This window comes from Alosa alosa, chromosome 1 (assembly GCF_017589495.1).
Source record: "Alosa alosa isolate M-15738 ecotype Scorff River chromosome 1, AALO_Geno_1.1, whole genome shotgun sequence".
Lineage (NCBI taxonomy): Eukaryota > Metazoa > Chordata > Actinopteri > Clupeiformes > Clupeidae > Alosa > Alosa alosa.
The window spans coordinates 12,406,192-12,422,243 of NC_063189.1; the positions used below are offsets into that span (position 1 = coordinate 12,406,192).

Consider the following 16,052-nt stretch of genomic DNA (forward strand, 5'->3'; position numbering starts at 1 on the left):
TTCTTCAAAAATGCAGAGCCCACAGAGGCTGTGTGGTGACTTATGCCACCAATGTATGCAGTTTCACACAATGGAATTGAATTTGTTTAGCTTGTTCGACTGCTGCTGTTTTATTTCCGAAGAACCCTTGTTTTCATGTGACTGAGACAATTCAATAACAGATACCTTGAAAAGTGGAGGGTTAATTTATTCAGAGATCTGAAAAGGATGAACAGTGGCCCTGAGCGACTGAAAGCAAAATGTCCCTCTGCCCTACTGACTAAATGTAGATTTTGTATTCCTTCAAGATGTGTTGGAACACACACACACACAAATTACGCTTATCAACACAAACCAAACTTCTGATTACTCCCTCTCTGTGCTATCTGACTGCTAACAGCTGGAGTTGCCGCACAAACACACACACACACACAGGGTCTGCAATCACAACTCAATCTGTTAATTGCCGTCATTTCCTCCCACTGCAGACTCTTTCTCAGCCCCTTTCTCTCCAGCTACCAATTAAACGTGCTAATTTGCAATGCTGATAACCCGCCAACCCGCAGTGATATCTAAATAGGGGCCTCTGAATTATTATGATCTGTAATGGAAGTTGAAAATTGCCACGCAACATTCATCCATTCAACGGCGTCTCCTACTCAAGGCCCTGACATCTGTTGAATGGCACGCAGGCTGCTTGAGTCATTTGCATTGCAATTGCACGGTGACGCAGTGGAGATGGAAAGCTGAGCCGCCTCTTAAGTAAGCTTGTTTATTTGTTTCGGTCTGGCTCCTGTTTGCAGTCGGGTTTAGGGCAGTATCAGTACCACACCCCGCTCTTGCTCCAGTTCTCTCTCTCCCTCTCCCTCTCTCCCTCCCTCTCTATTCTCTCTCTCCTCTCTTTCTCTTTCTTTCTCTCACTCTCTCTCTCTCTCTCTCTCTCTCTCTGTCCATCTCTATTCTCTCTCCCTCCCTCAGCTTGCCCCCCCCTTTCTTCCATGTCAACCTATGGTGACCGCATCCCTCCACCCATCTCTGTCATCCCCTCGGGGCCCGCTCTTTCCGTTGACCTGGCCGTCGAGGCTGACGTCGCCGCATTGTTATTGGAGGAGCTGTTTGTGTTTACAGGTTGCCATAGGTTACCAGGCTAGTCTGGTGCCGTATTGGTTATCATGGGGCGGGGGGGGGGGGTGATGGAGCAAGACAAGAGTCCAGGTCGCGGCAGCAGCGGAGGAGCCACACAAAGCATCCTCTGTTCGCTGCCTGTGCGGCGACGCTGGAGAGAGAGAGTGTGTAGTGTACTCAGCACACACACCTGGCACAAGGTGTGGGAATGCAGGCCAATGGCTGTGAGGCTGAGACAGCAGGCCGGGGTAAATCCCAGCTACATTCCTAACATCAGTCATAATCACACTCACTCACTCACACACACACACACACACACACACACACACACACACACACACACACACACAGACACAGACACAGACACAGACACACTCACAGACACAGTCACACACACACACACACACACACACACACACACACACACACAAACATAACACAACAGAATAACTGACATGTTGTGAATAGGGAGAGTAAATGGCAAATGCCTCATGTTTGTGTATGTTGGGAATATGACAGGCTCTTAAAGGCATCTGAAAGTAAAGTTAGATAACTATCTGTTTTTTCTCATTTTAACACCGTGGTTAAAGGATAATTCCGGTGTGATTTTGACCTAAAGTTTGTTGAAACATGATACCGAGTGTGAATGTATGTCTCATAGCTCACCTCGGCTTGTCCCCTGCATAGGGACAAGCCGAGGTGAGCTATGAGACATACGTTCTTTAGGTCAATATCACACCGGAATTCTCCTTTAAGGGGTCTAGTTTTAACAGCAGCAATTGCTCCCATAGTTTGTGTAAATATACTTCTGTTTTTGCACGGTGAGAATGGTTTCTTTTTGAGGGCTTCATGTTCTGTCAGAAGGGGGAAATGAAAGGGGGATTTCTCTGGGGAATCTGCAAAGAGCTGGAAAATTATGATTTCACGCCCCGTCAATCTCAGTCTTTCCTTACAGGCTGGATGTGTGTGTTTGTATGTGTGTATTTGTGTGACATTGGGTGTGTTGGGGGACTGATCAGCTCTTCATGCTCTGTGTGTGTGTGTGTGTGAGAGATGGGAGACTGTGGCGCTTTGAGGCAGTGGCAGTTTGTGTGTAGTAGTACATGTGCTGTTAAGCTCCGTGTGGTAGAGAGTGGTGTGATGGTCCTGGATGGGTTGGTGGTGGTGGTGGTCGGGTGACATGATGTGACATGGGGGTGACCGTGTTTAAGTGGCCCTGGGAGCATTCCCCCTCTGAAACTCCATCCCAGACAGGTGGCGTAGCCTCACCCAGAGCCCCAGACATTCCACCCAGGACTCCACAGAGCTTGGGTTACTGTGCTGCTCTACCCTGCTCCTGACCCGCCACACACACACACACACACACACACACACACACTCACACACACAACACATAAACACACACTGCAGTGGACTCGAGCAGCTTGTGACCTCTAGTAAGAGGCACCAGTGTGTGATGGGGCACAAACGCGTGCTGGTGGGTTGGAGGGCACTGGTGTGTCAGTGTCATGCATGCATTCTTCACATGCACACGCATGTATATATAAACTACACAAACACGCCGCTCAGACACAAACATACTCGTGTAGATGTGTTCATGCCGGGCTATGACTGGGTTCTCACGCTCACTCTGCCAGAAGCTCTCTCTCTCTCTCTCTCTCTCTCTCTCTCTCTCTCTCTCTCTCTCTCTCTCTCTCTCTCTCTCTCTCTCTCTCTCTCTGTCTCACACACTCTCATACACACACACACACACACATTCCCTGTGGAGCGGACAGGCCCCTCTGCTGCCCTGGCCGGTGAGCCATTTGTGCGCGCTGACCCCCTCCGGGGTCACAGACTGGCAGCCCAAGCGTCCAGCTGGCAGCCGCCCCACAGTAATTGTTTTCAGGCTGCGCCACCACCACCACCGCCTCACAAACAAACAGGCCAGCCATGCCAGGCCCGACCCACTCGGCCCGCTCCGCTCCGACCCACTCTCCTCAGCTCTCCTCTTCTGTCGTGGGCTCGGCCGGCGCTGGGGAGCAGGTCCAGGACACCCACGCGGTTACTGCCTCATTACGCCCACCGTGAGGCCCTCACACAGTCAGGCACAGCCAAGAGGTGGGCGGGTGGTCGGGTATAATTGGCCAGGAGTGTGCTCTGTTCCGTCTCCAGCTCTCAGATCAGCCAAATAGGATGAGCCCTGGGGACATGGCACCGTGCACTGTGGTGAAATAAGCTATTAAAATAAGACACATACTTTAACCAACTAGGCGAAAACACTGCCTTAAACACTGCTGTAATTTCCTCTAGAACCTTTCTTTGCTTAATTTATCACATACTCTCATCCTCTGAGGTAACTGTGGCAGTGGAAGCTTGTATGTTGCTCTTACTCTGTGTGTGTGTCTCTCTCTCTCTCTCTCTCTCTCTCTCTCTCTCTCTCTCTCTCTCTCTCTCTCTCTCTCTCTCTCTCTCTCTGTCTCTCTGTGTCTCTGTGTGTGTGCACGTGTGCGTGCTCGTCCCTCCTGCTGCGTCACATGGCATGCTTTGACCAACAGCTTATGCTGGCGCTGTCTGTGGCTATGCACCTCCTGTTCTGGCAGCCCCCCCCCCCACCTCTCAACTCTCCCCCACCACCAACCCTCCAGACTGGCACAGGGCCCCAAGGTGCAGGCCACCACCGCTCCAGTGAGGCCGACACACACACACACACATACACACACACGGACAGACACACACAGGAACACAAGGTGCAGGCCACCACCGCTGCAGTGAGGCCGGCACACACACGCACGCACACACACACACAGGGCCGCCTTCTTCATGATTTCCGTGTTGAGAGTGCTGAAGTGTTGAAGATCGTGCAGACTGTGACCTTATGTTCCCAGCAACACTGCTCTTCTTATCAACATGGCCTTTTAATGTCTGCCTTTATTAATAGGATTCTCTGGAATGTCTGCCGGATGGAGACTTTAGTTCATTCCCTCCAACAAAAACATCTTAAGTCATGTCATTCTGCAGGTTAGGTCAAGGATTGTAAATCAGCGCTGTGACTGGGAGTCAGATTTATCTTATTTTATTTTAGAAAAGGAAAGACAACATAGGGAAGTGACAGAGTTCAAAAGGCCTCCGCCACTGTAGGTGGTCTGGCCATGAACACCAGGGAAGAGGCTCCCTGCTGCACCAGCAGCGGCCACAGAGAGCTGTTAACGGCTTACGTAACGAGGATGGCCGGTGACAGCCGGCAGGCACGGCGCCCTGCCACGGCAGATGCCCACTTCTCGCCAGATGAAGGGCTCGCTCGCATCGGAGTCCGAGTGAGACTCGTGGCTGCTGTTCTCTCTCTCTCTCTCTCTCTCTCTCTCTCTCTCTCTCTCTCTCTCTCTCTCTCTCTCTCTCTCTCTCCATATGTCCTGGTCCTGGGAGAGGGTGCAACTTCTTGCACTTGCGGAGGGAACTAATTGCCATGTGCTATCGGGCTAAATATAGAGGGCGAGTTCCCAGCACAGTCCTGCACTGCTCCATGCTGCTGTAGCCTGAGAGAGAGAGAGAGAGAGAGAGAGAGAGAGAGAGAGAGAGAGAGAGAGAGAGAGAGAGACATGGCTTGCCTTTTACACCCCTTTCAGTTCCCTTGCTTCACTGACACTGCTGATTTTAGTGCCACACAGAGAGAGAGAGAGAACATGCAAGAACAAAGTGCAAACCAGGACACAGGTCATTTTGCTCTCGGCAGAACTCTCTCACACATCAAAGAAGTTTATTTCCACCCAAACAAAAATAAAAATGGAAAAATATTATATAAAAATGGGGGTGCCTGGCAGTATAAGCAGCTGTTCCTCTGCACGTGCCCTGTGCCCTTTGCTTGATTGCTTGCTGTTTTACTCTGCTTTGTTCCTCCTGAACAGTCAGAGGTGCGTGCGTGTGTGTGTGTGCGTGTGTGTTGTGGGGGCTGGCCTGCCGTGCTCATACTGTGTGTGTGTGAGAGAGAGAGCTGAGGCAGGTGTGGATGAGTGCTTCCTCTTGAGGACAGCCATGCGGGGAATCCATTAAGAATTCATCCAGAAATAGGGCCACATCCTCCAGATGGCACACTGCAGTTGTCACCGTTGCACCATCGAAGTGCACAGTCACATCGGTGCTTTCTCTCAGTTTGATTAATACTGAAACTAGCCTAACCTACATCTACAAGTCGCGTTGCCTTATCATGGTCAGGTTTCGTTCTGTCTGAAACTGGGGTGCAGTTAGTTGCATGTTGGAAAAATGAAACGTTGGGTGGACAAAATGTCTCGGCCCTCATTGTGGACAGACCAAATGATCTTGGGCCCTCAGGATATTTTCCTCCACCAAATGGTCTTAGCCCTCCTGCGAAGATTTAACACGCACACGTGTGTAACCGGTCTCCAGGCTACAGACCTGTGTTTTCCCCGTCGTCTCCTACATGGTGATGACCTGGGCAGATCGCTATCACAGTCACATGAAGCCTTCATCTTCCCACAAATCACTCAAAAGATTGCAAAGAAATGTTGCACAGGGCTGCACTAGGCTACGGCGGCTTAATAAATACTCTGGTTGTTTTCTCGCCCACGTGTGTGTGCGGTGAGATTGCAGCACTGCTGGTGGTACTGTCGGATTGGAGACAATCTGCCAGAGGGCCTGGACCAGATCCCGCTCCCACCCCACGCGTACTCTCTCTGTCTATCTCTGGTTGTGGGCGAGCTACTTTCTCGCTTTCTCGCTTTCTCGTTCTTTCTTTTATTTCACTCTCTCTCTCTCTCTCTCTCTCTCTCTCTCTCTCTCTCTCTCTCTCTCTGTCTATCTCTGGTTGTGGGCGAGCTACTCTCTCTGTCTATCTCTGGTTGTGGGCGAGCTACTCTCTCTGTCTATCTCTGGTTGTGGGCGAGCTACTCTCTCTGTCTATCTCTGGTTGTGGGCGAGCTACTTTCTCGCTTTCTCGTTCTTTCTTTTATTTCATTCTCTCTTTCTCTCTCTCTCTCTCTCTCTCTCTCTCTCTCTCTCTGTCTGTGTGTGCATGTAGAACCGGGCTTGGCACGCTGGCTGTGAAAGCGCGTTTGTTTACTCTGCCATGACATCCGTGTTTGCATAGCATCTGAAGAGGAAAACAGTCTGTGCCACCCATTCTCTGGTGACGCCTCCCACTGTCGCTTCCTTTCCTGTGGATCTGCCTGAGAACTCTCCACTTCCTCCTTCTCCTTCTCTCGCTCTCTTCCGCTCTTCTTTCTATCCATCTGTTCCTCACTTCTGGCCCTTTCTCTCCTCGTACCCCCAAAGGTGCCAGTCTTTGCTCTGGTGGCTAGTCATATTAGCAGCAGGGCGGGGTGGGGTAGCAGGCAGAGGGAATCAGTGGGAGAGTAAACACTCCCGGCGCTGGGCACAAGACAAGCTCAGGACAAGGGTCCCACCCATTCCCCTGAGATGGTGGCGTCACTGGCCTGCACTCTTTCTCCTGACTCAGCCACACAGACTTCGGGGAGATTGATGACTCCTCAGGGGTCAATGATGGCCCCTTTTCCTAATCAAGGGTGACACAAGGGCACATGACCTCTGACCCTCACCTGCGACCTTAGCTTTCTTTCTGCTTCGCTCCATCTGACCTCAGAACTGTTGCAGATAAATCACATAAACGCATGCTGAAGTGTGTTTTTGTGGAGGGCAGGCATCATTCCCGTCAGTTTATGAATGAACTTGCAGTGTAACTGTGTTCTGTATGAAGTGTGATTCTCTTCTCATTTCCAAGGTACATTGAAGATCTTAAAACAGTGATGGGTGCCATAAAAATTTAGTCAAATGTGCTACCTCTTTGATTAGCAGTCGTTACTTGTTCAAGGCTGTAAAGTGTGGGGCTTGAAATTGATTTTCTTCCACCCAGGAAGGTGTTCCTACATAAAGATGCTTCTATACTGCCCCCTACAGGCCAAAACTCTATATGATGGAAAAATATCAAGGCATCTGCAACTAAGTTAGTGTTAGTGGTTTGTAATTGAATTTTCACAGTCTTCTTCAAAACAGCCTACAATGCTTCTGTGTCTCTGGGGAACTATTTTGGAGATTAGGGGATTTTTACAAAGAAAAGTACGCCTATGTGTGCAATTCTTTCAGCATTTCTTTTTCTAAGTCCCAACCTTGTGCGAGATGAGATTAAGTCTTTGCAGCTCCAGAAGGCAGAAGAAGTCACTTAGGCTGGTCCTCACCAGGCATCTTCTCCCAGTTTCCCCTGGCTTAGGCGTAGCATCTTAGCAGAGGTGTGCAATGTGGCGTGGCTGTTTCTCCAGGCGGCTGCGGCGGGACTACTACCCTCCAAGCCTCCTGTGGGACGCAGAACCGTGCTTCAGCCCGCTGACATGTCTCCTCTGTCCCCTGTGCACAGACGTGAAGGGCCCACCCACGCACCGGTTCTCCTGCGGCCAGTCGCCCTTCTCCGAGCCCAGCGTCTGGGAGAGGAAGTACTGCATCCTGACAGACAGCCAGCTTATCCTGCTCAACAGGGAGGAAGAGGTGAGAAACATTTTTTAATTCCCCCTTGCCCCCCAAGTCCCCTTTCCCTGCTGGTGTTAATCTTATTTTCCCCCTACCCCCTCTCATTCCATCTGTCTATCCCTCTCTCTCTCTTTCTCTATCCTTCCCTCTGTCCTCTCATCCTAGTGATGAACAGAGGGAGGAAGAGAGGGAGGAAGGGGGCCAGAGCTGGAATCTGAGTTCTAAGAGGCCTTTTCCTCCGTGTCCCTGTTGTTGTTCTCCATGGTGATGACAGTGTTTATGCTACAACAGGAAGCTGACCAAGCTTCATTTTGTGTTTCTGTCAAACTGCCCGAGGATCCTTGATGTGGATTTGTGTGGTTCATGTTTGGATCTCAGTAATGTAGGGGTCACACAGGCTGATTGGCTTTGACACCTGGGTAGAATGAAAACCTTACTTGGCTGTTAACTGTTTTTAAATGTCACTGTTCTATGTGACAACCATGTTTGGTGGGTGGCAAAAATAATCAACCTCACCCACTGGAAGCAAGACAGTTCTGTACTAATTGTCCAGCTGTGTCTTGACCCGCTCTCTCTCCCCTGTGAGCAGATGCCGGTGGACATGCATGAGAGCCCCACTGCCTCCTCGTCCAAGGGCAGGAGTCTGCGGCGCACAGTCAGCGTACCCTCCGAGGGACAGTTCCCAGAGTACCCAGCAGAGGGCGCCTCCATGCTAGGTAAGCACACTGGACCCACTGCAGAGACATCATGACCACCCAGTGCACTGATGAGAAGATTGGACCTCAGCATCTAGTCTGGGGGGAGCTGTGATGCAGACACAGCAGTTGGCACAGGTCCTAAACCCAGTGCTTCCCGTCGGCGTACCCATCCATAAATGCACAGCTCTTCATTAGCACCTACCTTTATCGGAAGTGGCGTAGCAGGGCAACACGCATAAATATTCATCAGTGTGTGTGCTTTGGGTGTCAAGCCCATGATCTGGGGGTGAAGTTAGCAAGGTAGGTTAACACCAGTAGAGTTACAGGTACATTGCAGGTACAGCTAAGCAGCGGCTTTGAGTTCTTCAGTAGATCATGTCCTTTCAGATGTCCACATAACATGTCTATCACCAATGCCCCTTTTAAAGGCTACAACGGGTGCTGCGGTGTTCTGCTTAACATTCTGTCAGGCAGCATAAGATCTCTCTCTGGCTCGCATACTCCCGAGGTAAGCTGAAATGTGAATAGCCTGCGGTGTAATAAATGCAGCTTTAACTCATTTCAGGCATCACTGATTAACACTTACAGAGCACCCCACCCTTCTTCCCTCCTTCCTTCCTTCTATAGCACCATCTGCGCTAAAAGCAATAATTACATTTTTAGCTTGAAATCTGGATTTAAAAAAAACAAAAAAAAACAGAAACAGAAACAGTCCTTAGTAAACAGACTTAGTACACAGACTGCACGAGGAGGGCGCTAAAACAACAGATTGCGTAGGGCAGGGGGAGGAAAAAAATGAAATAAAAAAAAAATGTGTCTTGCCAGCTGTACATAGATTATAGAAGAGAGGAGGTCTGTGGAAAGGAGGAGAGTGAGCCGTATGAGGGTGTGAGGAGGCAGAGCAACGCACGCAACACTCTCCCACAGGAGCGGATGGCTCTGCTATTGTTCTGAGCGGCGTCATTGTCATCCTGTTTGTGGCCCGTTGTCCCCAACAAGGACACATCCTCCCATTTCAATCTGATCAGTACCAAACCGACGCCAAAATTGGCCACAAATTATGGTGGTTATATTGGAACAGTATGTTTTTGTTTGGTTGTTTGGGATTTCAGATTGGATTTCAGATTGAGATTTCGTTCAGCACTGTACCTCCTCAGTGTCTTTCCATGCTGGCTTATGGAAACACCAAAGGGATACTCAGAGAGTTGTGTCATAGTCATGTTATCCTGTCTCTGTAACCATGTGATAATCACTCTCAGTCGTACTTAACCTCGTTCTTCGAGTCTCTCTCTCTCTCTCTCTCTCTCTTTTCCCCTCTTTCTCTCTGTCTCTCTCCCTCTTTCTCTCTCTCTCCTGCTCTCTTTCATGCATAATAATAAAGTTGTTGCTACTCTGTGTGTGTGTGGTGGGCTGTGCATGCTTGGTAGAGTGGGTAGCAGGAGGGAATGCAAGACAAACACTGGCGGTCTGTGTCAGGCCACCCATCTCCCAGGCTCAGTGTCCCCCTCTCTGAGCTGCCGCTGACTCTGGGGGTAATAACATAGGCTTGGCTTCAGAGAGCCTCCATTGTGAGGGAGTGTGTGCGGGGGTGCGCACGCTGACAGATGAAGATGCAGAGGTCTCAAGGGCCATAAAGGGGAGTGGGGGGTTTGAGATGAGATGAGTTGGTGTGAGATGGGGGAGGGGTCGGGTAAAGAGGCTCTTGGAACAGGCCAGAGGTCCCAAGCTGCTGTATTGTGGACAGAGGGGATGGCCAGCATCGTGGACAAACCCCTGTGATTGAGGGGAGTCATTCAGCCCCCTGACCCTCCTAATCTGGGCTGCCAGCGCCTGGGCCGGGGGTGCGCATGCTTATTTATATGGTAATGCACGTTGTTGCCGCGTAACAAAGAGACCGCCACAGACAGGGTGATGAGAGCTATGGGTGGCAGTGGACACTCCAAGCACTCCCTTTTACTGTGATAAACAAGCATGTAAAAAGGCCTGAAAAATAATTAAACGGGATCATCACTGCCTTCAGTAGAGCTCCTACTGGGCATAACTAAGGGCTTATCTCTCCACATAACAAATTCAATCACGGGGTAATGAATCTTATGCCATTTATACATAAATGGAGAAAGAATGCCTTACCTTGGAATGTTGGGACACTCCTTGGTTTCCCAGGACAGGATAATCCAATCTGTTTCCCTCATAAAGGGCAGTTCACAGAATGTCCTTTGTTACAGGCAGTATTTTTGGGACCCTTCAGTTGTGATCCTTTGATTTTGAGGACAAATAGTGAAATCGTAAATAGATCTATAAGTAGTATATTTCCGCTCCTACTGTTGGCTGCAGTGATCCTCTCAGATAAATGTTACATTTTATTTGCCCAAATAAATGTCAGTCTTGTTATTCTCAGAGGACTCTATTATGCGAGCTGTTTTTATGTTGTTATGCGGCACTTCGGGTACTTAAGAGAGCTGCTGTCTTTGAGGGCAAGGATAAAGGCAATTAAAAAATGCTCTGTCAGACATAGAAATAGTTTTGCTTGCTACAAAGTTTTCTCATGAAAGAGTGTATGTTATTCAAGGGGTTTAGTGCATTTTATGCATGAACAAGACGGAGTCGCGAGATCTGAAATGTTCCACAATTTCCACAATGTAGCCAGTTCCTGTTTGTTGGGTGTATACGTTTTGATGTTGTCGACTGCTTCCTTTGGTGCATGTTATGCTCTCAGTCTGACATTGATGGAATTGCACAAAAATGTAGTTCACAGAATATATTGGTGATTTAAAAACTAGTGACAGTGACACAACATTACTTATGGGCATGGAGTAATAACGCAAATAAAACTCCCGTTAGGAAAACGGCCCTTTATATTTTCTCATGGACCTGGATCGGATGCGTTTGTCCTCTTTTCCGTTCCACGCCACTGAACATATTTGCTCTAGGACTCGTTCTCAACAGGTGAAACTTGCCATTTAAGACGCTGTTGTGTAACTGAAAGCTGCCATTCTTAGCCACAGTGAGGGTCTTTCTTCGCGTCGTCTTCCCAAGCAATCAAGGGGAGTTGGAAAGGTAGGTTTGCTATGCTCAGAACTTTTTTTCTCAGTCATGTTTACTCATGCTAAGTAGATATAGCTGGATATAAAAATATCAACTAGACAGAGACATGTAGGTATTTATTGTGTTGCCATTATCAGGCTATGCACATCGGTAAAAGTAACAGATGGTTTAGGTCCATGATGGCATAGTGGCCGGCCGGCATTCAAGCACAGCTCTACGCGTCCTGTGAAAGCGGTTACGCACATAGGACTGCTATTGTAGTGGTTTCAATGGGCTGATAGAGGAGAGAAAGCGGAGTGGGTTTGACTAGCTGGGACTCAGGCTTTTCTGCATTCCACAGTGCCTGGCTGGGGGTGAAGTAGGAGACACAGAGAGGAAGAGCATAAGGAGAACACGTATACGTTTCAGAGCTTCAGAGTTAAAAACGAGTTTAACTTATTTACATCGTGGACGCAATGTGACGGAATGTGGAATTTAGAATTTACGGACTTCTCTGGTAAGCATGGTTTATGTTTTCATAAGCCAAACGGCAACTACACGTGTTTTGTTTGCCTTGTTGAAGCAAACGTTGACCATTTGTTCCTCATACGAAGAAACACTACGCTTTCTTTGACACCAGAAACCTGTTGCTTTGCAATCTCTCACTGTTAGATATAGCTCACCATTCTAGGCTACACGTTTAAACTTTTAAGATTAGAAACGAGCATCCTTGAATTAGGCTACTCTACTGAAATTAAATCATGCACAGAAAAGGGCAGTAATGCAAACCCTATTATTAAGTATCAATATATTCCCAATACAGTATTACAGCCTTGTTCAGTTACAAACCCTAATTGGGTCAAACAATACAGTGTTGTCAGTTTGTTCAAGGCATAATGAGACAGAATACACCAATTCTTCCGGTTCCATGCACCTCTGTCTTTTCAACGGTCGATCAGTGGCAGTTTGGATTTAAACTTGCCCCAAAAGCAGCTGTCCTCAGCAATCGCTTGTCATTTAAATGTCGGCCTGTGTTTATTGCTTAAATGCCATACTATGCCTAGTGCCCAACGGAGGCCTGTCTAGTAGGGATGGCATGCATCATGAACGTTCTATAGCTGTGAGTTACATAAGAACAAACCATGTGTGTGATGCAAGTGATTATTCTGAAAGCAGGCTAGACATTAATATCAACAAACAGATGGAACATGTACTTGACAACAGGGAGAGATAAACAAAATGTCAGTGTTTACAAAACAAATAGCCCAGAACCTTACACATGAACAACATACTGTACATTATCAGTATGTGATCTGGGATAGAAATGCCACTGATCCTTCCCTAGAGTTTGGCAGTGGGTGTTTGATTTCCGATATTTGAAATGGTTAATAATAACAGTGTTATTGATAGTTTGAAGAGGATTTCTCTGTGACAGCAAAACTGGTGTGAAGCAGAAATGTTATTAAAGGAGAATTTTGCAATTTTTTTTTTCACATAGATTTCTGTTTCTCAAGGTCACCGAGTACTGTCGATATGAAAGGGAAAAAAATGGAAAGAAAACAATCGGTTCTACCAAGCTTGAGTTGCTGCAGCCAACAGCTAGAGCTGGCAGGCAGCTACACTGCTACACTCTGGGGGCATGAGTTCTCCTTTAACTGTATAGTTATACTATAAAACATGAGGTGCAGGCCAACATGTGGCTGGCTTCACAATACAGCTCAATCAGACCGGGCACCAAACCGGATCTGTAGGTTTGTCTTAAATTCCCATCATAGTTTTTCTGATTACAGTGTGTCCAATAATGCTGTGATGGCATCATGAACACGCATACCATACCAACTGATTGTGTTGTCTCAGTTGTCAATCATTGGGAGATGGGCTTAAACCCTTTTCCTAAGGTTTTCTGTGTCAGCTGAATTTTTACGTTTGACAAACAATTAGTGGGTCCCAGCCAATCCCAGCCATGGACGTCTTGGAGATTCTATAGATTAAATATCTAACATCCTTGCGTAAGGAGTTTGGAAAACTTGCGTCACGATGGTGTTTGAAACCATTCCTCAACAGAGATGTAGTTTGACCTCATGTGGGCCCCTGTGTGTGCAGACAGGTGTGGCACTGTTGGCATGCGATCAATGGCAATGAAGCATGTGTGTGGGTGGGTGCGTGTGTGTGTGTGTGTGTGTGTGTGGTTGTCAGTCATGTGCTTGTTTAGTGACATCATAGTCTTCCAATTCAAGTTGAAGTAAACAGAAGAGTATTGCTAAGTTACTACACAAAATGCACTCGGGTCATTGTGACGCAGTCACAACTCCGTGGTATTCAGTAGTGTGCTAACAGAGTTGACTTGATTGAAAATGCCTCTTGGCTGGTTCGCCTAAAATGGCCTATTCATTTATCATATTTCCCGGTCAGTCACTCCTCGTGTCCATTCCCAGAGTCGCTGTGGTTCCGCGGTTTTCCGCCGTCAGCCAGACTGAGGCACCCATGTCTCAAGAGACACGCTTCGCTTGTCTATTTCCTCATCGCTCTTAAACAGCAACGTGTGCTATGCATAAGAGAGATAAGCATGTCGGAGGTGTCGGTTAGTTGTTACTTTATGAGCAGACTTGCCCCAGGCTATTTATGTTCCGTCAGTCACACAAAGGAGAATTTCAGGCAAAGGTCACATATTGTAGCCTTGTGTACACAGCATTGGCTCACACTCTATTTGTTTTCCTTACTGTCCGTTCCTTAAGGTGCTGTTGATGGATAGAGGGGAAAAGCCAATGTCGCAAGTGCTAGGCCAGACCGCTGTGTTGGGCCGAAGTTCAATACTACCCCAGTGTACTGACCGACCTGAATAATTGATGCCAGGCATCCATGTTTGGTATCAGATATCATCCGCGTCATTAGAAAGATGGGTGAGAGTGGCAGGAGAAGAGAAAGGAGGATTCATATCAGCCTGTCTGGGTTTGAGAGAGAGAGAGAGAGAGAGAATGGGAGATGGAGAGCGCTAGAGGGAAGCTTTACACGACTCTCTCATCTGGCACAAGGCTCATGCATATCTGCTTGAATGTGTTTGTCCTCCCATTTAGGCTTTCAGAAACATTTATGAAAGGGGACAATACAGCCACATGGGGACACAACTCATGGCACAGCACTCTTGCATGGTGTGTGATGTTTTCCCATCATGTCAAGCACAACCACACAAACCTTTTCCTGGCTTATTTATCTATTCATTCATTCATTCATCCATCCATTCATTCATTCAATCAGCTATCTCTCCATCCCCCCTAGTCTTGACATTCAGAAGCCTCTGACGCCTTGTCCCTACTCTCCAGATGTCTAGATGTGTGGAGGAGAGTGGTGCGTTCAGCAGCATGCAGATGAAATGCTGTGATTGGCACAGCCATTGAGAGCCGGCACAGCGGGAGGGGCCCATCGAGCCATCACCTCCAATCACAGCCCAGAGCCATCTCTGCCATCGCTGTCCGTCCGCACCCATTTTAACCCCTCCGCTATCTCTAACAAGATATTGATCTCAGGAAGGCCTGCGTCCAATCAATGGCTTAAGTGGATTTTCAAAGCCAGCTGTATCTCTGTCTGTCTGTGTGTGTGTGTGTGCGTGTGTGTGTGTGTGTGTGTGTGTGTAAGCGTGAAGGGAAGGAGGGTGCTGTCTACTGCAATGGAGCAGACACAGTCAGACAGCCCGACTGGCTGATGACTCCAGCAGCAGCAGCAGTAGCAGCGACCAGGGAGGGACAGGCAGGTAGTCTCACTGACCTTCACTTGTGCAAGGGCAGGACGCAGACACACAGAGAGAGAGAGACGCCAGTCCTCTGAGAGGAAGAACAGGACTCCATCGGGGAAGGGGGAAAATGCACACAAACAGAAATGCACACACACAGCTGTATATCAGATGTTATTAATTCATACTGTTGGCTGTGCCCTCTCTGCTGCAACTTTTTGAGGTGGTCACCTTTCTCGCTGAGTGCAACACCATTATTTCATGTTGGGGGATTGACCTACTAAAAGCCTGCTGTTTTTAGTGCAACCTTTGTAGGCTGCTGTTGAAGTCTGGCCACGGGCTTACATTTGAACAGGTCACACAAACAAGCCCCTTTTGGCAACTCCTTCAAGACGGTCACCCAAACACTAACCCAAACCGCACACACCCACCGTGAGGAAGGACCTGTGTTGTCACTGGATCATATAGTTTGGCAGGCGGTGCAGTGACGCGCCGATTTCAGCCTTTCATCAATCACAGTGGCATATTTTTAGGACGGAGGAGAGACTGGCTTCCCATCATTGGCTCCTGATGACTCACTGTGCAGTGTTGCCTCAGTGTTTTATAACAATAAGCAAATGTGGGGATGTAACCTGCTGTGGTGTTAGTGCCAGCTGGTGATTTGTGGCGGCCGACGGGGGAATGTGCTGAATAGTATGGACTGTGTATCCTCGTAGAGGTCACGCGTGGCCAGTGTGCTCTATGCACCATGATGGGCTGACACTAGCTAATGTCTTGTCTGCTCTCTCTTTAAGACACCCACACACACACGTGCGCGCGCACACACACACACACACACACACACACACACAGGATAGCTCTCAATCAATGGCACACATGCAAAGCACACACACACAACACACAGTAATGAGGAAAGCCCCAAGAGTTGTGTCCTAGATGGAGTGTTGAGAGAAAAAATGGAAACTTTTTTTTTTTTTTTAATGAGCCTTTTAAGCGACGCGTTCGTCTTAATTTGTCCTAACGTT

The 16,052-nt window shown here is 48.2% G+C and overlaps 1 protein-coding gene across 7 annotated transcripts in view; it reads left to right on the plus strand.

The window, feature by feature from the left end:
• rasal2 (RAS protein activator like 2) overlaps nucleotides 1-16,052 on the plus strand; it is a 56,277-nt gene that overhangs the window by 16,698 nt on the left and 23,527 nt on the right. For 5 of the 7 annotated variants that reach the window (XM_048245736.1, XM_048245745.1, XM_048245753.1 and 2 more), the window contains exons 2-3: nucleotides 7,469-7,596; nucleotides 8,168-8,294. In XM_048245736.1, the coding sequence (XP_048101693.1) occupies nucleotides 7,469-7,596; nucleotides 8,168-8,294 (255 nt within the window). Of the gene's footprint in view, nucleotides 1-7,468; nucleotides 7,597-8,167; nucleotides 8,295-11,246; nucleotides 11,334-11,682; nucleotides 11,818-16,052 lie in introns of those variants that run through there. The other 2 variants (XM_048245779.1, XM_048245761.1) reach the window with 2 other exon arrangements.